General features: G+C 32.9%; 1 protein-coding gene across 1 annotated transcript in view; it reads left to right on the forward strand.

The window, feature by feature from the left end:
• LOC145683723 (uncharacterized) overlaps positions 1-24,662 on the forward strand; it is a 54,182-nt gene that overhangs the window by 19,125 nt on the left and 10,395 nt on the right. Inside the window, exons 4-9 of the mRNA XM_081755194.1 lie at positions 4,134-4,169; positions 7,060-7,077; positions 9,447-9,467; positions 10,488-10,520; positions 17,936-17,995; positions 18,802-18,846. Of these exons, the coding sequence (XP_081611320.1) occupies positions 4,134-4,169; positions 7,060-7,077; positions 9,447-9,467; positions 10,488-10,520; positions 17,936-17,995; positions 18,802-18,846 (213 nt within the window). The remainder of the gene's footprint in view (positions 1-4,133; positions 4,170-7,059; positions 7,078-9,446; positions 9,468-10,487; positions 10,521-17,935; positions 17,996-18,801; positions 18,847-24,662) is intronic.

Consider the following 24,662-nt stretch of genomic DNA (forward strand, 5'->3'; position numbering starts at 1 on the left):
AAATTGTTTAAAGGACCGAAAGGAATAGCCTCAATTACGTTGAATGCATAATTAGTGGTTCACATTGCTAATATTTTCCTTAACCTCTTCCGTTCAAAGTGTCATTTTCCTATGTGCATGCTGTAATACCAGTTTCATTTACTGTTAAAAGACGTGTAGACAGTTATATAGTGCATAGTTATTGACTATATAGTGTATGATCAAAATACAGCTACAATACATGAATATATTCTAATTTTAAATATCAAATTCGATATACGGTCTGAATTTCAAATATAGATCTACTAAAAATATAGTGAAATGGAAATGGGAACAAAAACTAGAAATGAAATGAAATGAAATGTGAATCTTTAAGTTTTATGTCCCTCGGTTATGCTGGCTGAGCTAAAGGAGACGGTGATGATCAGAAGCGAATGAAATGGTGCAATGAAGAAAGTGGGAAGAAACGGGAGAACCCCAACACAAGGTGTTTGTCCACCACAAATTTCACCTGGCGCGAGCTGGGATCGAGGGATGAACCCCAGACACCAGTGCTGAACTTTCTCCCACTGAGCCACCGTAACCCGCACGTAAAGTAGTCGATGATGTATAATAATATGTCTTACGTGTTGTCAAGAGCCAGTTTTAGATCAATAAATACAATATACATCTCTTTCTCCTTTTCTATAAACCTTTCACAGAGCGTCCTTAACAATCCATTTGTTTTTCTTGTGCCCTTACCTTTCCTAAACTCGAAGTGATGCTCCTCAACCTTCTCATTTTTTCTCCCACACAACCTTCTGTTCAGAATTTGAAGCTAAATTTTTCTTGCGTGAGATATGAGACTTATATTTCTATAATCCTCATGTCTCGTCGGGTTCGATTGCTTAGCCAAAGGAATCATAATCGTCTTGAGGAAGTCGTTTGCCAACAATCCTGCTTCATATATTCATTACAGGGTCTGCACAATGTCTGCTTTCACTTTCATCCCATATTTTAACATATTCGATTGATATATTATATATCTCAGTTACCTTCCTATTCCTAAATTCGGATATAGCTTTTTCCAAACTCATCCGAAAGAATGTTGAATACTTGCCTACTTCATTTTCTACTTTCATCATCTAGCGTTATTGAATAACCTATGTCGGAGTATTTCATGTGTGGAGGAAAGAAAACAGTATATAAGTAACATACAAAATTGTGTTGTAAAAGGGTGACGGGAGATGTAAACAGTCCCAAACCACTGCTTATATTTTAAGATGAATCCAAGGTCCATAATGCTCACAATGCTAATCTACAGAAAATCAAAGCAGTCACCTTGTATGTGAGAAAGAATTCCTGTGCATTGAACAGCGGAGAATAGTCTCTTTTCCTTGCTTATTGAATTTTCTTATTTTCAGCATAAGAAATATGTATAAAAATTGTCTCATAATACGCAGCGATGAGGTAAACAATGATTTTAATTATCTGATTTAAAAGTAAGCCGAGGTTCTTTTAAACTGAAGAGGTGAACTCAAGTTTTCTCATGAATATTGCGTATATTCATTCGTTGTTACAATAGGTTTAGGGGAAATAACAGTTCAATTTTGCAGATTGTAAGTTAGTTTCAGTAGTGCGATTGTATTTCTGCAGTAGCTAATATCAAGAAATACATCTTGAAGAAAGAGAAATAGTACATTATTTTACGCCAATCAAACATACTAAAAAGTGTTACTGGGTACAATAACATTGGTATACTGTAAATATATACTACAACTAATAAATAATAAACTTGGACTTACAGTAAGAACTTTTAAACAGAAGCTTTGCATTACAATACAGCAATTTAGTATTTCAAACTTAAAATTAGGAATTTCAACCAAATTTGCTACATTTTCTCGTCACTTCCGAAATTCGTTAAATCAAGGTTCGTAGAACCGAGCGTTGATTGTTTGTAGATTCTTAGGTAAATATCAAGTGGAAACTTACACAAAATGCTTTAACTATATAGAGATAAAATCAAACGTTACATGGTCGAAACGTATTAGGAATAATTGTATAACAAGGTGAACTAAAACCTGACGTTGGAAACGAAATATTCTTCCTCCCAGGAAAGGTTCTTACCCGTACATACGTATTATCTGAATTTTTCAAAAAACTAGAATTTAACAACTTGATGTTTCTAATTCCAAGAAAAAAGTTCTCCAATGGTATTAACAAGGTAACTTCAGGTATATACGCAAGTGCAGCTAAATATGCCAAGTGTTCAGTGCTGGGACGTTTCCGATTAATTCCGTTAGATTGCACCTCCAATATTTTCTATTGTTTCTATTTTTCATTCTATATTTTGCTTCAGCTATCTTGTGTAGTAATATTTGAGTTCGAATAATACAGACGATGTAAACAGTTGCAAGATTTATTATTGGTTTCTAGTGGTATTCTAGACTTGGCGTAATTACCTGCACGTGTTGGTAAATATGCCAATTTGTAACATTTTCTTCATTTACTTTGTAAACATAATTGAAGTAAGTCGCATTTTCTTCTACCCACGGAAAAGGCTACTCTGCAACGAACATGTCTTCTTCTTAGCGTTTCATGAAAATTAAGGTTATAAAATACTGAATACCCTTAAAATTTCGTATTTAGTTGCACGTACGTTATATCATCTCAAGCATCCTTTAAATAGCTTCATGCCACTGTAGATGTCATTGTGGTAAACAAAATTAAATCTTGTAGAGGAAGTCTTCATATGCACTTTCTGACAACATCGAAGCTACTACAGACCATAAATTATGCTGATATTGGCACTAAACTATGTTACCATCAAACCTCCATTATGCCAATAGCAATATGGCAATACGGATCAGACATAATTACAAATTTATTTTTCCTAATATTTTTCCTAATTTACATGGAGACAAATAACTCAATAACACACACAAAAGTTAGTTTTTTCTTTGTTTATAATTTTATGGATTATATATCCTCTTCTTCCACCTTGTATGTGATATTCTTGTACAAATATCCAAGAAAGATTAACGTATCTAGCATCGAAGTTATATAAGTGACTCAAGAAATTTTATCTACTGTTTAATTCTTTTATCACGAAGAACTTACTCTAACGGATTTCTTAAAATAGCAATAAATATAATGTAAGTATTATGAAGTATTATGTAAGTATTATGAAATGTTATTCGAAGATGATATAAAAGTGTTTAATGCATTATACAGACAAACTGCAAATGGCAATTTCTCATATCAAACGAAAAAGCAAATAGTTTACATGGACTTGTGGGAAAAAGTGAATAGTTTACGTTCCAGTGCTACCCAAAATCAGTGAAATGCAAACCCTGAAGTAATGGCCCATATGACCTTAAAGGGAGCCATATCTATGGAATCCAAACTTCCAGATTCATCAAGGTGCAATAGGTTTGCAAATGATTTTCTACTGCTTGTAGTTCGCAGATATACTCACAACAGAATTCTCACATTTCAAGATGAGCCCAAAGTAAGCAAAAGAAGCGCCTTCACAAAAGTGGGTGCGCAATATTTTGTATTGATGTTGGATCGTTTATGAATGTTTCCTTATTTTCGGAATAACACTTGCTGCACAGTATGTTTTCACACTGCGTTTCAACTCGTTGTTCTCCACTTGTAAATGCGAAAGAAATCATAGCAGCACGGTTTACATTTTTCAGTATACTTCATTACTTCCTTTGTGAGTACATATCAATTGACGGATCTTATGGAGCAGAAACGAAACTACATGCTTGGTGGTGAGCCCTTATACAAATGTTTCAAGGAAACTGATAAAAACAAAATATATTTCTAATAAGAATACTGAGACTGTGTGAGATTCATATCACATAGTATATTGAAAGTGATATAAATGTACGCCTTTGTTAACAGTTTTACTATAATTGCAATAAGAGTGCCCTTTGCAGTATGGATAATTATATATAATCACGATCAATTATTCTAAAACCATATACATTAATTTTGTTACTTTTGTAATGTACGACAGACATACATACATTAACATGCATTGTTAAAATTTATAATACAACATTGTTGATTTATTACTACTATACTTCTTTACTTTTGTAAAGGAAGAACATAGTTTTTGCATGTTTAAAAATGTTTTATAGTAAAAAATATTTTTTGTTTCGTAGCTAAACCACAAAATGGAAAACCTAAAGCACCACAAGGTAATCCTCTCAAAAGTTATGATAATTTATTAATTTTTTATAATGTACAAACTGTTTAAGTAATCAATCGGATATGTTGTTATTATTTGAAAAACGTGAGTTAAGAACATGGTAACCCACAATTTTAATTGCTGCGTTTTGCAGCACCCGACAGAGATCAACGCATACCGCTTCCTTTAACCTTAAAAATCAGCTTTGTGACTTCGAAATTGAATTGTGGAGCAGAAAACCTCTAATTTCTTACAATAGTAAAATTGTGGGTTACCACGTTCTTGCCTCACACCCTTCATATATTACGTTGCTAAAAATTACGAAATAAGAACGTAACTAATTTAAATGTAGATAATTGAATTCTATAAATAAAATAAACGAAATCAGCAATGTAGTAGGAAGTCAAAGCCAGATTGCAAATTTCGGGGAAGAGTGCATAAATTATGTGTTCCTCATAAAATTAAAAGGCAATGTAATACAATAATATAGCTAGTTAAATATTTGTTTTATGTCAGTATGGGCTATGTAGCCAACTCTCAACGAGTCAAACACACTAATCAATTGATTAGGGATACATAATGTGTCTCAGGAAATACCTCCGACATAAAACTTTTCATTGGGTTTCAAAGGAAAAAGTGTTAAGAGTGAATAAACGTGTTGTATGTATATACACTGGAAACCTTACTGTCAAGAGATTGTTTATATTCTTTATTTGTTGTTAAACTTTTACGACTTTTGTTATTTCAGAGTGTAGTTTATCACAGAAACAGCGAATATTAATTAAATTTATTTTCCAAGTATAAATTAATTTCTCAGTGAAGAATCCACGGAAATGTTCAATAAAATTTCTATTTATAACGAAATACTCCATTTTAAATTTTAAGCTGGAATTTCCCCTTCAGCTCTAGTTAATGGCTAATATTTTTCTTTAAGAAAACATTGTTCTACTTTGGTCTTTTTCTGCAACGAGACCTAGAAATAGCTGTTTGGGAGAATCGCCCTGAACATATCTACACTATTTATTGATGCTTCATCACAATGCCAAAACACATGCATGCGTAGCGTGTGTGTGGAATCTGTTTGCCTGATAGGGATGAGAAGCTCATAAACACTTACTATATTCATGAGAGTAATTTTCTTGTAATTTTAATATCATTACCAACACTAAATGAATCCTTGATCGACATGGTTTCGATCACGTAAATACATTATCATAACAGTGACCCGTGAAATCAGAAGAATCTTTAATGGTGAGGCCACGTGTATTTGGCACCTCAAATATCGTTAGTAATGGGTTAGTGTTGGTTTACGAAACTACGTAGAACTATAGATGACACTGATACTGATTTCTGACATTTGAGCATAATTGAAATTGTAGTAGTAGTGATTTGGAATGTAATGTGGGGTAAATCACGTATGAAACAAAGATACCTTGTAATCATTTTTTTCATACTACGAGGCACGTCCAGAAAGTAAGTTTCGTTCGGTAATAAAATTAAATTGTGTACAGATACAGAAAAAGTATTTATTGCACAAAATTCTACAGCTCTTAAACTACTTTTCCACATAACTGCCGAAATTTTGCAGGCATTTGTCATAGCGTGGCACAAGGTTTTTTATACCTTCTTCATAGAAGTTTGCCGCCTGTGTCTTCAACCAGTTGGAAACAGTTTCTTTCAGCTCGTCGTCATTGTTGAAGTGTTGACCGCCAAGGAAAGACGTGATATGTAAGAACAGATGAAAGTAACCCTGCGGTTTACCTGGATCTTGTCATCAATCGCGTGAACCAGTTCTTCTGTAACCAAAGATGGACACCCACTTCGTTCTTCATCGTGCACATCGCTACGTCCTTCAGTGAATTGTCGGACCCATCTTCTCACCATTGAATCACTCATCGCATTTTGTCCGTAAATATCGCAAATTTGCCGATAAATTTCACTTGGTTTCACTCGCATTCAGAAAACGAATCACCGCTCTGATTTCACAAGCGGCGGGATTTTCAACCAACGCCGACATTGTAAACAAGCACAACAAAGCGTACATGACTCACAGCGATCTCCAAATAGCGCACGTTTCTTCTCCTTGATACAGAGCGTCTACAGCGCATGTGCGGAACTGCGATCGCAGCGCTGGAGTGGAGATAAATTTAAACGGAACTTACTTTCTGGACGTGCTATGTATAACTTGATGAGAGTATGCATCTATTTTCAACTCTGTACATGTAAAGTTTACGTATTACTATCTTCCCATTTGCATATTTCATATTTTTTTGTTTTGTTCCCATCTGTGATACCCCTGGTATACACTCTAATCAATGGTATAATAATATACTAAGGAAAATGAGAAAACTCAATCTATATTACAGATGCTTGTCTCTTAGGTAAAATCGGAAATGACTCAGATGCTTATTACACGCATTCTTAAGTTTAATAGGTACAATATTACAAATAATATTAAAGTATAGGAATTACTATATACATCATCTAGGAAACTTGAAAGAATGAAGAATAAATAACTGAAAAGCTTAGCGAAACAATCTCCAAGACAAGAGCAAATATAACTCTGAATTAGAACACTCATTTATAAGTTCAACAAACCTTAAATACAAACTATTGCATAACAATTGTTGATAGATGACTAGAACTTACATATATCCCTCAATATATAAATCTTATTGAGATAAAAGAAATGCAATATACTGAGCGTAAAATTTTCCTTTTCTGCGAAGATTCAATAATATGAATTATGCTGCATACTTGCTGATTTCTGTTTGTACAATAGCTTACATTTATACAATATTAACATCAACATTCTTACTGAATTGCAAATAATATAACTTTTTATTGCATTTGTTCAAACTATATTTTGTTACATTAGCATCCGTCCTGTTTTCTTGCAGAAAAAGAAACTTTGCAAGGTAACGTATTCTAAGTGAATGTATAAGTTGGTATCAATTTATATAACGCAGTAACTTATTGATGGAGGAATTTAGGGTTTACACTGAAGAACAAATGTAGGAATAATTGTTGAAATATTTAAATGTAAAGATTTTTAATTGTTTTACTTTTGTGATATTTCGCAAGAAGATGAAGATTACTCTTCTTTTGTTATTCTTAAGAATTACTATATCCTTTACTGACTATTACCGTAAACAGTAGTTTACTTTTTAGTAATAATAAATGCTACTTAATTGTTGTTTGAAACAAGTAACAAAACCACAAATTTCTGCTGAGTATAGGTTAATGTGTGTTTATTTAAAAACTCTAATTCTTTACTTTTCACCATTCAAATCAAACGTATATACTATGTTTTAAAAAGTCTTACCTTAACCATTAATTAGTAACACCAATCTCTTAACTTAAGTAAGCACATGGAGGAATCACATACTCTTATGGAATATATTGTTCATTTTCATTACGATGTCACTATTAATCTGATCCTCTTAAAGACTAATCTTTAAAACATTTTTCCTTGATTGAATTAGTAACAAAGCCTTACAAAATTGAAAGGCTTACAAAAATTAAAATAAAAAAATATATGTTATGAGTGTTTCTCTCAATCATACAGAATAGAAGTAATATATAAAATATTATTGTACTTGAAATGCAAAAAAATGATAGTTTTAATTCTACATGCACCGATGTTTTGAAAAAGGAGCAACAACCAGAAAGATTTAATATCAGAATAAATACACACACACACACACACACATATATATATATATATATATATATATATATATATATATATATATATATATATATATATATTAGAAGCCTTCAGTAGGTTACCTGTGCAAACGAAATGACAAAGAACTGAAGTAAAACATTAGTTTCAGCGTCCCCGTTATGATCTTTAGGCTAAGGGAGAAGGACGAATAAAGCATGTGAATCATGTTTGAAAAATTTGTGGAATGATAATGCGGAAGGGAACAGGGATACCTGGGAAACACGGATACGATGTTATCCACTATTCAAATGAGTAAAGAAGATCGTAAAATATATGTTGAAACTTCAAGTTGAAGGTAAAATAGTAAACACTTTATATGCTCAAAAGCATATAAATTGGCGGGTGTAAATAGAAGAATATTCCAAAAACTCTAAAGCCAACATTTCGCTATGCAAATTAAAGTATTAGTAAATGATCAAAATCATTATGATTTTTAAAATATATTTTGAGAAGTGCAGGTTTTAACATACGTTATAAATATATTTATATAAGCAACGGTATTTTCGGTAAGTTTTGTTTCTTTTCGTTTTCCGAAAGTAAACTGGTGTGAAATGTTTCCTTCTTTCACTCATCAATTCAAAGGATAATGTTACATTTTATGTTGTTAAACTATAGATTAAATGGAGTTACACATACGTGACATAATGACTGTATTTATTCAAATTTTACCACTCAGAATATAAGCACAAAAGCCTGTAAGTTAATTTTGAGAATCAGATCATTATAGTTTTAAGAAAATATCTAAAATATCGCCTTAGAAAATGTACAAAAAATGAAACTAACGATTGCTTAGAAGGAGTATATTACTGCATATGTTGTATACTCGTATTGTAAAAATAAAGTATTAGGCTGAAAGTAGGAAAAATAGAAAAACTTACAAAGTAAAAATAAAGACAATAAAAAGCTTATGTCGTCTTTTTCTACAATGTGTGTGATGTCAAGTGATCTTAAACTATCTTAAAGAATTTAAGTCCTACCATTTTGGAAGAGGAAAAGGGCTCTGTTTAAAAGAAATATACGGTATTAAATTGAAAATACCTTTCAGAACAAATTACAAACGTAGAGCGTTTTAGACAAAAACTTACAAAGCGTATTAAATTAGTATAGTGTAAAAGATAATAGAAAGGAATAGATTTTATCTCATAATTACACCATTTGCTACGGGATTTAATCTTCTCTAGTTATCAAGATGATTAGAAATCTCTCTTTGAATATAGTATAGGATTGTATTTAAAAGTTGATCTTAGTACTTGGAACGTTAATATACTTGGTTGTATTAGATCTCCACAACTGCGAACATCTTTGATCTATACGAGCTACGAAACATGCAAACTTAAAGAAGTATATCTTTTTAAGTATAACTTAAATTTCTTTTGAAAAATTTTAACTATTAATAACATAATATATCAGTTGAAAGTATTTTAATATTAGTCATATCGTCAAGTGAATACTTCTAAGACTAGAAAATGAAAAAGGAATAAGTAAAAGGTTTGGTACATTCATTGCCGGAACTATTACCAGGCTTATGTGTTTCTTTCTTTTTTATCCTTTCATTAGGTGGACAAGCAATTTCATCAGGTAAATATGTTTTTCTTTCTTATTCATAATAATTAAAGTAAGAAGTAATTTCCTGTTTCATAATTTATATTGTATGTGTATTCAACATGTGTTCTTCTATGTTAGTGTAATAAAGTTCGCTTTAGATTTTCCCGGAATTACCCGGATTTTCCCGCAAATGTAAATAATAATAAAAATAAAATGGACGAAGTAAGTTCGTAGTAAAATCTTATTTTTAACTTTTACTTAAACACGTACTTTGATATATTTATTTGTAAGACAAAAAAGTACCTTTCGTCGCTCGCCTCAACGTGATCTATGCAGTTTCCACTGAAATTAATCACAAGATGTAAATAATAACAGTAATAATAATAATTTGCAACTTGTGATATATTTTACATCATTTAATATAAATGTTTATTCAATAGTGTGTGAGCGATGCTAGGAGAACACTTCTATTGCATTTATACTGCTTCAGTTTAAAATAAGTTAATAATTGGTAAAAAGTTGAAGGAAAATCAACATTTGTACAAAATTTCTTAAAGGTATACTTGTATCCTAATCAACGTTTCCTTTTTACGGAATTCAAACGATACAAATCGGCACCACAAAACAACTATGTTCGTAATGTTCATTTCTAACAACAATTATTATTCATTGTCTAAAAACTTATATATTCACATATAAACGTATATCTAAATATATATATATTCACAATCACGGTACATATTTGTACGTACGAAAGTATAACGAAAAAAACTAAAGTTAATCTAACTACTAACTTTCTCGATAAAGTCTAATTGTTAATCTGTTTTGCAATACTTTTATCTTGTAAAGCAAAGTGGAAATTTAAAATGTGAAACAAAAATTAACACATTCTCAATCAGACAGATCATTATAAAAAATATTTTTATGCATGTCAACATATTTTACTGTATACATACTTTAATATATATAGTTTTAACTGTCTACTTGGATAAGCTCGTTATATAATAGTAGTAATTATAATACTAACTTTCTAATGTGTGCATTTATTTCAAGGTTCCCACTATGAACTGGCCAAAAAGATGCCAGGTAAGGGAACAATAATATTCCACTATATATAATTTAATTTACAAAAATAACGTGTCTGTTGATGTAACTTTGCGTGCACATGCACTTAAAATTGTTGAAGTAAGATGCATTGTGTTGTTAGAATCTTGAGTCATTTGTAAAATATCACATGGTAACAATAATTTTAAAAGATGATGCACAATGAAAAGGGGAACACTTCTCCTACCCTGGTTGCTAAGTATACAAAGTAGAAGGATACAAAAACCATTATATTTCAACAAAGACTGCATGATTATTTAAAAATTCTGTTTAAGCGCGCAGCGAACAACCTATGCATGCATTGAGAGGCAAACAAGCATTATGTCTGCAATCCACGCCATGACTGTTTTCTTGTAGGTTACAAATAGTCCATAAGCCAAGTACTTACTTAATAATCCGGCTTCCTAAAAGTCACTGACATTTTGAAAATAATAAAGAATGCTAAACAGCAGACAATCATAGTAGAGACGCTTAGAATTGGGAAATAACCTATGACTGATATGTTTTGTAAAGCTGAACAAATTAATTCCCAATATAAAATTATCTCGATTGAAATTGTATGAAATATTAATATGTTTGACTTTGCACCACTTCCGAAAAATACAAATACTGTGAATAAATAATTAGTTTATTATTATTGTCTACTTATAGTGTTATTGTTATTTTCTACTTTTTAGTAACTTTTCTGAAAGCCATTCGACGTATTTAAAATGTTTAATGTTATTTTTTACATCTTATTTTATTATTGTAAAATCAATTAATTTCTTTCATATATAGTTTTAACTTTAATAAGTTTACATCTTCTGCTTTCTTGAGTATTTCTGAATACAGTTAGTTTTGTTTATATTTTTATTTTTCCCTAATTTTCTTTACCTTAATGGTATAGCTAGTTGCGAAAAACTAAACGAAAGACATGAACGTCCTAAAAATCATACATGAACGTTTTTTTTAAATCATACATTAAGAAACGCGTATTACATTTTCATCAAACTAATTCCAATGTTTCTTTTATTATAGGTAATAACCTTCCATTGTTTGTAAAACATACATTAAATATCACGTAGATTAAATATAGCTATAATTTTTGCACATGGGATTGCGCTGGTGTCCCAGATGACAGAGTATATCAGTCGAAGCAAATATAACTGTTCTTCTTTTGACAACTGATAGTTTAGGATAGTAGTTGCGCTAAAGGTGTTGAAACGTTTAGAATTTGGCGTAAAGCATTCAATCCTAAACCTAATTAAAATTTTTGCAAAGCTGCACTGCATTTTACAATTTGATTTCAATAAAGACGATAATGTAACGCAGGTATCTGAAGAAACATATTATTAATATGTTATCTAAGCAACGCCTAAACCCTGGTGCATTCCTTTTCTTGCTAGATATTTAGATCCTACTCGAAGTGGGCAATCAATCACAGAAAAGAAGTGAATGATATTTTGGTAACATTGAACAATACTAGCGTATAAACTATCATAATATTCACAATAACCTTAACATTCATCTTCAAACTGAATTAAGATCTCCCTTCGTAGCTAAGCGGTTAGCGTACGTGTCTTTTGTGTCAGAGATCCGAGTTTGATTCCAGGCGTTAGCTCATGCCGTTCGGATTTTAGGGTAATCAGTAGGTCTACGTCTCATATAGCCTCACTGCTGAAGGGAACGTTAAACTTAAAATTAAACGAACTCAGCTAAACTAAACTCAAATCAAATAGTATTAAAGCTATTAGAGAAAGCTAGCTAAATAGTGTTCTTAAATCCTTGGTTATAAATAGACTTCGGATCGATATGCACTAAAAAACGGCAAAATATGCATGCAAATATGCGCTAAAAATCACGAAAATATGCACTGAAAATATGCAAATATGCACTAAAAAGGATAAATATGCACCAATTAAATGCTAAAGTTAAATGAGAAATTTCATTATCTTTAGAGAAAAAAGTTGCATTACTTGAACTACATATACTTGGTGTACAACTATGATGCAATAGACAAAGATGTAGTTTTTGGCATTTTCTGGCAAAAGCCTGCATTTGTCAGACAAAACATTACTGTACATCGAAAATGTTCCTTCCGTGTCACGAGTCGTTAAGGGACAGTAGACATTCAAAGAAGCAATGTTACTTGTCGACAAATCTGTAATTCGCACGTCGTTGTTCCCAGGAACACTTTATTTGCATTAAACAAGAATTTTATGCCAGGTTTTTTTCGCGTCTATTGACTGTGCCTTTCGAAAAGAAGTTTATCCGATTGGTCTTGGCGGAGCCTGTTTTGTTATTGAATCAAATAGCTCAAATGTACTACAAAGTCCTAATAATCGCTCTTCTCATCTCGTTATGATCTTTGAAATTGAACTGAAATGAGTATTGATAAACGCAAGTTCGCTTTGAATGTTTTCAGCTCTGCAAGTATACACAGCTTCTTGAATACATTTGGTTTCTTCGGAAACAGATCAGTATGTGAAATTCAAATACATCTACCCCCATATATATATATATATATATATATATATATATATATATATATATATATATATATATATATATGTGTGTGTGTATTTACAAATAAAAAGACAGATTGCGCCAAGTATTTATGAATAAAGAATAAATATACTTAGAGAAGTAAATAAACATTTCCGGCATAAGCATATAGTAAACATGATTAACAACTCGTAAAAATTTCCCTTAAAGTTCTTAAAGTTAACGGAGATAGATCTATGCAAAAAATAAAATAAAATAAAATATAATAATAATAATAATAATAATAATAATAATAATAATAATAATAATAATAATAATAATAATAATAATAATAATAATAATAATAATAATAAATGGACATAGGGAGATAAAATTAAATGTTATATATACCGTATTAAATTACAGTATTTAGTTATGCAACAAATTCACACACATAAAACTTACAGTGAACAAACAAACAAACAAACAAACAAACAAAAAAAAAAACATTTTCCAAGGCCAAGACAAAAAGTAAATGCTATGCCCTTTTCAGCGCTCCTCCCTCTACTTTTTGCTCCCTTTGATTTATTGTCTAAATTATGCTCCTTGTTCCATGTCTCTAGACCAGCTAGAGAAATACTTATGGTTTGGAAATTATTATATAAATTGCACTTCGTTCAAAAGATTGCACGGTATCTAGGGCCTTATATGGCGGTTGACTATAGGTTAAATGTATAGGGTAACCAGTAAACGAAGACCTCTACAGACAACGTAGTTCATATACCTAACCTCTCACAGAATGTCTAAAATTTTTCTAAACGCTGCATTCCGGAACTTGAAAATTTCCGTTAAAAAGTATATTTTAACATCCGTTGTTCGCAACACAGGTTCCGACTAATCGAGAGAATTTAATGTTTCCTTTTAATCTTTAAATTCATGGACCGTGAAATATTTCCGTTTAATAAGGGACCTATTGAAGTCAATTTTTACTGTATTAAAAGCCTGTATTCAAAATCTTATATTCTTGTTTAAAAGAAAATAAATCCACGTTAAATTACTTTTTGTATCCAATTATGTGTTAATCTTAGAATATTTTCTTCTAGGGTAACATGTCCGTTTAAAACAGTAAGAATTTACAATGTATAATATTGATACTTTAAATTGAATAAACCGATTTGAGCGAGATATGGAGCATGAATGGGAAGAAGGTAAAGTTGTCGAAAACATAACAGAACACTTAGTAGGAAAGTTACGTTTCGAGAGACGTTCAATATCGAAGCAACACAAGCTTATATTTAGGGATGAGCACAAGACGAGTCGAGACAGGATTTTCCTGTCAAAATTCGAGTCGAGACACGGCTCTTCTAATAGAGAAATATACAGTTTTTGAGTCGAGACATCACTTTTACAGCACATTTTCGAAACGAGACAGTCACAAATCTTGTCTCGTGCGCATCCCTACTTCTATTTAAATAATCTCAAACTCCTTAAAGCAAAACTCGGAAATTTATCTTAAAAAGTAACTGCTGCGACATGTTTTAGACTTTGTAAAGCAAATATTTCAATTAATTGTAGAGCTTATTTTCAAAAGGTTGTTCATTTCTTCCCGAAATACATTTTTAAAGAGTTTCTTTGGAATGATCTCTGTTGAGTATGCAAAAAATAAAAAATAAAAATCCACAACTGGGTTCTTTCATACTTGTAGAACTCCTTACCAGACTTAAAACTGCTATATATAAGAAGGCCAAAAAATAGGGCGCTCCTGAAGTATAAGCTTTTGCTGTCGAACAAAATGGAAATGTCCTCTTCTGAAAACAAGCATAATAGGTTTGAAAATATTATTGTTTAGCATACACTTTTCTCCTTGAATTGTTAACGTCTCTCGACTTCAATCCATTGTTTCAGAGAGTCAGTTAATTTAGTGCTACTCCTTCAAATTTCAATTTTAACTAGCTCAGAATTTGGTTCATTTTTGTCCATCCAAGAAAAATTGTGTACCATTTAAATAAACGAAGGAAGGCCATTTCAAAATTTGGGCCACTTCGATCACCTGTCGTGCGACATCTCCAAATTCGAATTTTAACTAGCTCAGAATTTTGTCCGGTTTTTTGTACATTGGTGAACCACGAAGATTTTTTTTTACAATTGAAATAAAGGAGAGAGGGCCATTTGAAATTTTGGTCACATCGATCACCTGTAGTGCAACATCTTCAAATTCGAATTTTAACAAGCTTAGAATTTTGTCCATTTTTTAATATTCTTGAACCACCAACAAAAAGATATACAATCCAATTGAACGAGGGAGGTTCATTTAAAAATTTGGCCACTTCGATCACCTGTAGTGAGAGATCTTTTAACGCAAATTTTAATTAGCTCAGAATTTTGTTGAATATTTGAACATGTTCTGCCACCAGGAAAAAAAATTCGTACCATTCAAATAAACCAGGTACGGACATTTAAAATTTGGCCACTTCTTTCACCTGCAGTAAGACATTTCAAATTTGAATTTTAACTAGCTTGATAGTACAAAACTCTACAAAAATAGTGAAAATTCTAAGTTAGTTAGAAAAAGAATTTAAAGGTGTTACACTACTGGTGAACTAATTGGCCAAAATTTTTAAATGACCCTCCTTTGCTAATTTGAGCATTTAAAATTTTACTTGGTTGTACAAAAATGTACAAAAATTGACAAAATTCTGAGCTAATTAAAATTTCAATTTGAAAATGTCACACTACAGGTGATCGAAGTACACAAACTTTGAAATGACCCTCCCTCTTTTTCTTGAATTTTACAAAATGTTTTCTTGGGTGGACAAAAATGGACAAAAATTGGACAAAATTCTGAGGTAGTTCAATTTCAGATTTGAAGATGTCGCACGAAGGTCATCAAAGTGGCCAAATTTTTAAATGACCCTCCCTCGTTTATTTAAACTTTTAATTTTTTCTTGGGTTTACAAAAATGAACGAAAATTGGACAAAATTGTGAGCTAGTTAAATTTCGAATTTGAAAAAATCACACTACAGGTCAACAAAGTGGCCATATTTTTAAATGGCCTTCCCTCGTTTATTTGAATTTACACAAAAAGAGTTCTTAGGTTGATAAACATTAATAAAATTCTGAGGTAGTTAAATTTCAGATTTGAAGATGTCGCACTACAGGTGATCAAAATGGCCCAAATTTTGAAATGTTCTCCCTTTGTTAATTTAAATCGTACAAAATTTGTTCTATGTTGGACAAAAATGGACAAAATTCTGAGCTAGTTAAAATTCAATTTGAAGATGTCGCACTACAACTGAATGGACTCTGTTTCAGGAAGTAACTTCCAGATTTTTCTTTCGTTATTTTTATCCTGCCGCAGGACCACACAATTTCAAATCCACACGCACACAACGGTAGCAACTTTAACTTCCGAGATGGGTGACGTAGAAATTTTGTTCTCGGTGATTTGACACCGTCTTACATTAAAAAAAAAATAGGTAACAATCATGCATCATTGCCGGGAGGATGAATCACCCACCCCTTTCTTATTCTCCTTTTACGCGACCTTGGAAGATACTCGAAGCCGATAACAATGAACCATTTCAAGGTTTTGAGTCTACTTATATTAGAAACTTGGAATTCCATTTATGACTAAAGTTATTGCACATTAAAAAATATCAATTTGGTCGTTTCTTTAAATATGCATTTATATGCAATAACGACATAAACATGCACTAACCTCCGAAATATGCAGATATATGCACTATAAAACTCTACTATTTTACCCCAAAAGAGCTGAAACGAATTTCTGTTTAAAGAGCATATCAATATCACATCAGGGAAGAAACATGCAAATATGCAAAAATCCGAAGTCTAGTTATAAACCATCTACGGTACTTTGTTAACTCTTTTCCTCATTAGACGTTGTAGGAATTATTTGATTTTAGAAAATTAATAACTAAGTTATTAATTGTTAGTTTTTCAAATGTTTACACCTAAAATCCTAAATTCGGAATAACTTCTCGATTACTAAATGCTAAATCAAAATATTACCAATCGTTTCGGTATAATCGTATATAACGTTAAAACTTTCATACATGCGTATAGCTGAAACTGTCATCTTTCCATTTTAAATCAGTTGAAAATCACTAAATGCCACGTAGAGATTGCAAGAAGGTTAGTGGGTCTTACACATCTGTCCTATCGTTATGAAACTCAATATTCTATGGTTCAAACAATTAAATGTAAACCTATTTATAAATCATGGATCCTTGCACTGACTACTGTGAAAGATATGAGAATTACATCAGTCAAGCCTATAATTCGTCGGGAAGGTCATGCAATGTGCTAAACACACACTTAAAACATAAAATATGCAAATGTAGATTATGCTTATTATAGATGAGCTAAGATAACAAAAGTAAATGAACTAAGATCTACTAAACGCAGATAAACTGCATAGAGAAGATTAGAAGTATAAGCATTGGTAAAAGGTAGCACATTAACAATCAATACAGAGTACATACTTATATTAAAGAAAGTTATGTTTGGCATAAGATGTCTTCATCACAGCAGCCAAGAATCTCAGTGCATTTCTCTCATTGTGATACAAGTTACAAAATGTTCTGTTCAAATCACTGTTCTTTTCAGAGTTTAACCATATGAATACAACCGATATTGTGAAATATTCCTCTGTCATATACCATCTTATAAACTTTACATACAAAATGTTGAACATGCTCCGTAATATAACGAACTAGTTCTTCACTGACCGTGCAATTTCAATCGCTTGGTCGTTTTACTGAACACACGTCAATTTGTACATCAAAATCGACATAAGATCCAGTGAATAAACACGTTATAAGTTACCCATAGGTCCTATTTTTCTATGAAATTATTATTCAATATTAGTGTAATGTACTAATTCCTCTAAAATACGAATGTCTCTTTTCAGGATTTGGGTACCTTGAGGAACTGGGAAAGATTAATAACACACAAATAATGAGTGAAGATGGTAAGTTATCAAACATTCATTTGACGTTCATAATAATAGTTTTCTTTGAATTGTAGCAAAAAGTCACATTACTCTTTTCGAAAGTTCAGAAATAATAATATTGTAGATTTTTCAACAAAGTTTAAAATAGATAAAAAAAACTGAAAACATCTAATAGAGAATTTTCACTGCAGGACAAAAATAATTGTGTTTGAAGTTCTATATGCTTACGATGAACTAGTAAACATTTTGTAGTTAGTCTTGAGCATTCTGATGTAAGTAGTGTTTATCAAACTCAAAAATGTCAAACGGTATACATGGTTAAAAAGTATGAACGTTATATATTTTATCTAGTAACTCACATAATAGAAAGCATTTCATTGTTATATAGATAGGGATTTTGTTCTTACCCTCCACAACATTCGATAATTGTCCACAGCATTTTCGTAGTAGCCTATACAACAATTATATTTATAAGTATTTCTTTTTTACTTATGAATAGAAGCACCATGTGACTTGTGAATGATCTAAATGTATATAATATATCTGCAACAGGCAACTCTCATTTGCGAACTAACAATACTTTGCTAATGGTATCAGTTATTTAAAGACCTGGCTGTACCACATTACATGTTTTCGTTCTCTTAAATTTATTTGGTTTCCAAGACATGGCACTTGAGATTAAAAAGAAAAAAGTGGCATCGAATATGCCGTTTATAAAAGAGTAAAGAGAAGATAATCAAATTAACTATTTAAGGTTTTAAAATATATCACTTTTCATTACAAAACGCTAAACATTTATTATAATTGTTACTGTTATTTTACAGGAAGCCATGTTGACATATATGTTGAAATTATAACAAATACATCAGGTAAAAATACTTCCATTTATTTCTTTGTTTGGAAAAACCTATTCTTCACAAGATTGTAATATTAGTAAATATACGAAATTTCAGAATTTAGCACGTTCGCTGCTTTACGAGTCACTGGTGGTTCATGCGATACGTCATTTCTGTGTGGTGCCATTTTATGCATTGTATTATCTCTATGCATTTGTAGTATTTCCCCTTGTACAGATTTATAACATTAGTAGCAACCAACTGCTACACGAGTCACCGGTGACGCGACCTGCTTTGGCGTAATGTAGTTTCAGATTCTGTTAACAGATAGGTGAAATATCAATTTGAAATACCGTTTTTCCATCTGTAGAGAGAAGCTCAAAATAAGATTGATCCACGAGTCGCTGCTGACTCGTAACGCACCGACGGAGAAACCTTCAACGAAACACATGGTGACTCGTATAAAACTGAAAACCAAACCTAGTTGTATACTGCCGCAGCGAACGTGTTAGAACATGAATTTATGAGAAAGATTCAAAAAGAGAAATACATATAGTTTTCACGTTCATATTTTATTCCGCAAGTAATGCAAAATATATGTTACGTTTAAACAAAGTCACAACACTTGCCCAACCATTGGTTTGATGCCATGCTATATATGACTGTTCTGTTGTTTGTTTTGATGTATTATGTTAAAATATTTTGCGTCTGTACACTGGTGACCTGAATGCAGTGTTCTTTATCTTCATTGTTGTCTCAGATGCTAACTTTTCCTATACTCGTAGTCTCAACCGACACCTATCACCAGGGGCGGACTGGCAATCATAGGGCCCACCCTGCTAAACTGAAATGAGGGCCCACTGTATAAAAATGTAAAAAATGTACTTGGCATTCTTCATATGTATTACATATAAAAGTTCATCTTCGAACCCATAAACAGTATCCCATATATCCATACACAGGGGTGCCCACAAGGAGGGGCTATGATGCAAACTGCGTCATTGAAATATTTGGGGGGGGGTAAAAATCTATATAAATATGTTTGAGGGAGTGCAAAAATTAATAGAAAATATTTTTTTCATGGAAGAACACCTACGGATAGACAATTGAGGGGGGGTGCGTCATGGACATGAGGGGGGGCACCACTGACATACAAAAGCAAAACGTTAATTACAAAAAATCTGAAGTAGGAACATTTTAATAGTAACTCATAGAATGTGTAATTGGCATTATCATTTTTTATTGTAAACACACACAATATCGGAATAGGTGCTTTCATTTATTTATATAGTGCTATTGTTTTTATGTAATGAATTTAAACCATTTATTTAAACAAACGAGTGTCATGTTTTAGAAAACCCAAAATATATACATGTGCAATAAGTAAAAACTAATCTCAAGTCAACTTTGAAACACTAAATAATTAAAGTACTGAGAGAAATAATGTAAGTTTCTTTCCTCATAAATCAACTTACCGATTTCGAAACGCAAGATTTTCCTTGACATAAGTAAAGACATAATATCAAATCTTCATGTCACAGAAAGATCGTCTATCGTCTAGTGTAGTCCGCTCATTCCTCGGCTGGCCCCAACTTCTCATTTCATATGAATACCCCCTTTGCACATCACAAATAATGTTTATATTTTACTACACTTTTATTTTAAAATAACTTTAAATAACTAAAAGGAAGTTAACATTTACACGATATACACACTGATTTGACAGCATAAGTGTTCAGCACTTTTAGAAGTTACACCAACGCTTACTGAGCCCAGTGCCAACAGCTAGTGCTCTCAAACGGGTCAGGTCAGACTTCAACGGGTCAGGGCTCGAGTCGAACCTTCTTGGGTCACAGGTCGGGTCAGGGCTGCTCTAGCCACGTGTCTGCTCGGGTCAACTTTCTTATGCGTCGTTTCGGCTCAAACATATTTGGGCCATGACTCGGGTCGGGTCGAAGTTCAACTCGACCCGACCCTCTCGACCTGGGAAGGACTTAGCCGAAACGGCTCACAAGAAAGTTGACCCGAGCCGACCCGTGGCTAGAGCAGCCCTGACCCTAGCGTAGATGACCTGACCCGACTCGTGTCTCAAGCAGGTTTGACTCGACCCCTGACCCATGAAAGCCTGATCTGACCCGTTTGAAAGCACTACGTGGCAGCAAGCAGTTCAGTTAATTTCGTGTTCGCCTGTTAAAGTTGTGTAATTTCAAGTAAAATAGCCATAAAAGATAAGCTACAATTGACTGAAATCATCCAAAGACGTGGTGTATACATTATAATTTATAAACACCTTAGACAGGAAAAAATACCTGGCAACTGTCTTGCAGTACTCGAATGAGTCACATCACGCTCATTTGTTTCTTGGGGCTTGACAGATTCAAATAGCCTACGTTGTTTTGGGTCAGATGCAGCTTTTGTAAATCACATCTTGGTTTGTGTTCTCGCTTTTTAGCACCACTTTTATATTTTTTCTTTACAGTAATCTTACAATCACTCCTACCATCCATACTGACACAACCTCATCTGTCTTCCACGACAAACAACACGTAACTGGTGTTCAAATAATTGAATTGCTGCTATCGGACTTGCTCTTCAGTAAATAAAACACGAGCCAAGGGCAGCAACTTCATAGTAATTGTTTGAGGTTTGTATAAAACAATCGTTGATAATGGTGACTAATTTCTTTTCGCTTTACCGCACTGAAAAGAAAAAAAAAACAACGAAGCCTGATCCGATTTTTTTCTTCGAACCTTGGTCTGAGGACAATGCAGTTCAAAAGCGTTCCGGCTCCACCTCCACTTTCCACAATAACAATATCTACGAAACTATTGTTTCTTGAAAACATCGCCACTCGCCGGCTTGTAAAAGGCCCGGAGCAGGCAATGGTATACAAATCCAATAACAGCCTGAAATCTACTGTGTCTCTTATATTTAAAAAAGTAGTAAATGTTTTTACGTTCTCGTTTTTAACAGCTGCTGTATCACAAACCTCACAGTGTTTTATTGCCTGATTGTCTCATAGACGGAAAGTCGATAAACGTGAAGAAGAATAAGGTCTGTTCATGAAAGTTTAACTTTACGTCTTTTTTATGCAAAACACAATTTACGGGAGTTACCCTGCCATATTTTTGATGCTAGTAGGTTTAGTTGAGCACATATTTTTAAAATTTGTGGAGGGGGCCCACCTGTTTGGGGGCCCACCCTGTATTTGCAGGGTAGCAGGGTGGGCCAGTCCGCCCCTGCCTATCACAGATCATTAATCTTTGCGAAGCGATTCTGACGTACTTTCTTGTCACAGATTCGTTACCTTACATACACAACTTTTCTGTGCTCTTTTGAGGCGCTACACCTTCGTTTTGGAAGGTATTCAGGATTTTTGAAGATATGCGTTATTTTATGCAATGTTTTAACCCAAAGACTGTTAGTTTTATAGCTCTCTCGAACGATTCGAGATATTGATTCCACAAAAACGCCATTGGAATTGCTGTGCTACGGGAATACTTGCTGTTCAAATTTCCGCATTGTGTGACGTGTGATTTCTTCTTCTTGGCTACTCTAACATGCGCCTTTTTTGGGTGAATCTTGTATCAAGCTAGTTCGTCAGTAGATGTTGTGCATGCTTTAATATACTCTCTAGTGTACATTTATTCATTGCCCGGTCTTGCTGTTGTACATTTGTTGATTTCCCTGTACAAGCCCGAATATTTCTCAACTCTCATGCCTCATATGTATCTTAGTCGACAACACTAACAACCCAACTTCTGCTTATTTTCTTTCACGTTTTATGCTAATTGTTTAATTGCCATAAAATGATATACGTTCTATTCGAGAAACTATAACTTTGTGTTAGGATGGCAATACTGCTTATGTGACAATACTGCGATATTCTTGGTCACGAGTCCCCTACAGTACGTATCAGGTTACTTGCATACATTTTTTTTTTATTTTCTGACTTTTTCAAGCGTTTCTGGGATATAACTCGGCACAGACTCACAAGTTGTCGCTCAAATCTGATTGCCACGTATGACATCCGATAGAGCATAATGAGAAATGAAAATGAGCAAGATTTAAGGTGTTGTGGACCATAAGGATATGAGGAACGGGGCTTCAAAATTTGAATATACAAATAATTATATCATTGAATTATGTAAGTTTAAAGTAAATAGCTTGAAAACCTTTAAATCGATCAAAATAAAAGATGCGCAAAATAATGAGAACAAAATTCCCTACGAAAACCACAAACAGTGTTACCATAGGTGAAGCAGTGTTGCCTACTCAGCATAAAATATTTTGTTTGAAGTGACTTCATAGACAAGTCTGCACAATGCACTATTGGCATTGAACATAATAGTGAAGTACAGGGGTACAGTGTTGCACACTGTTGGAGCTACGTGTGCTTGAAATGTACCATGCGGAAGTCTGATATGTGGCAACATGTGGTAATAGTGGAATCTGGGTCTCATACTACGCATTTACTTCAAATGCTTAACACCGATAGCATAACATAGCAAAATGTCACCAGTGTCACAAAATATTGATGCATTTGAAACACAAAATTGAGTGATGCAATTTTTACGTCCTGTGTCAACTCCGAAGCTATATAGGATTGTACCTATAGTGTACAGTGGGATCCGAACCACAATGAAAGACAAAGATAACAATGAAATGTAAGGTTGAAAGTACAAAAAAACATGCCCGAGGCGGGATTGGAACCCGCGATCCCTAATATGTCGGTCGTCTAGCCTTCAAGACCATACGGCTATTCGAGGCCACTAAAAACGAAATAAGGTAATAATAAAATAATTATATTTAAAAAGTGAATATAGTAATATTGCAATGTACAAACATAATCATATGGTATGTAGGAGAGGAAGTAAAGGAATATGTCACTTAGCACGAAAGACATAAAGTAAGAAAGTACTCTTCCAAATATTTATAAAATAATCTGGAGAACCAGTTTACAGAATTAGAAAACATGTGTTTCTTTCTTGGCGTGTACCATTTTGTTTTGGCGAGGCTGCAGAAGTATAATGCAAGAAACGCACTTTTTTCTAAGGCATTCCTTTATTACCATGTGTCGCCACATATCAGTTACGTTATTCTTGTGTACAGATGAACATATCGCATTTTCTGCACCTAACACTGCTTGATTTGGAAACACCCTGATATCCTGATAGTTGAAAGGTTTTTCATCCTACAACAACAACAGAAAGAGGTTTGGCACTACAGATCTTAAAATCAAGGACAGGTAATGAAGTTAAGCGCTGCCTCTTTTGTGCTGTGTTATTACGTCCAATTTCGTTACGCCTCTTTCCTTTAAGAAACACCAAATAGTCTGTCATGTACCTAAAGGTCGATGATTGCTTTCTTCGAAATGCAAAAAGTGCTCTTTCTCTTCAATGTATGACAGCTTAGTATTTGCTAACGCTGAATTTATGAATTGAAAGAAAACCTTTACTGGCCATTTTTTTGTTCTGCTATATATTCTGCACAAAGCAACAAGTTTGTTCTTTAGGTCCACTCCAACCATATTGATATCGAATTTATTTACAACATATGGGTGTTGTACTTGAATGTACTCCTTCTTTACCTACAATAGCTGGTTCAGACCCATGGCATGTCGAAGCCAATTTAACGGATCCGTTATGCATCCATTTTGTAACTGCAATAACTTCATCTTCCCTCACAAGTTCATTGAAGGAACCTCGCCCTGTTTCTATTCAAATTTGTATCAGTTTACAACCTAGAACAAATAGATTGGAACTCAAAAATGTTCTATTACCTAATATGCCGTTATCACACAAGTAATTAAGATTAATACTCATGAAATAACTGTCAAAATATATCCT

Source organism: Thermobia domestica, chromosome 4 (assembly GCF_964235325.1).
Source record: "Thermobia domestica chromosome 4, izTheDome1.hap1.1, whole genome shotgun sequence".
In the NCBI taxonomy this organism is placed as follows: Eukaryota; Metazoa; Arthropoda; class Insecta; order Zygentoma; family Lepismatidae; genus Thermobia; species Thermobia domestica.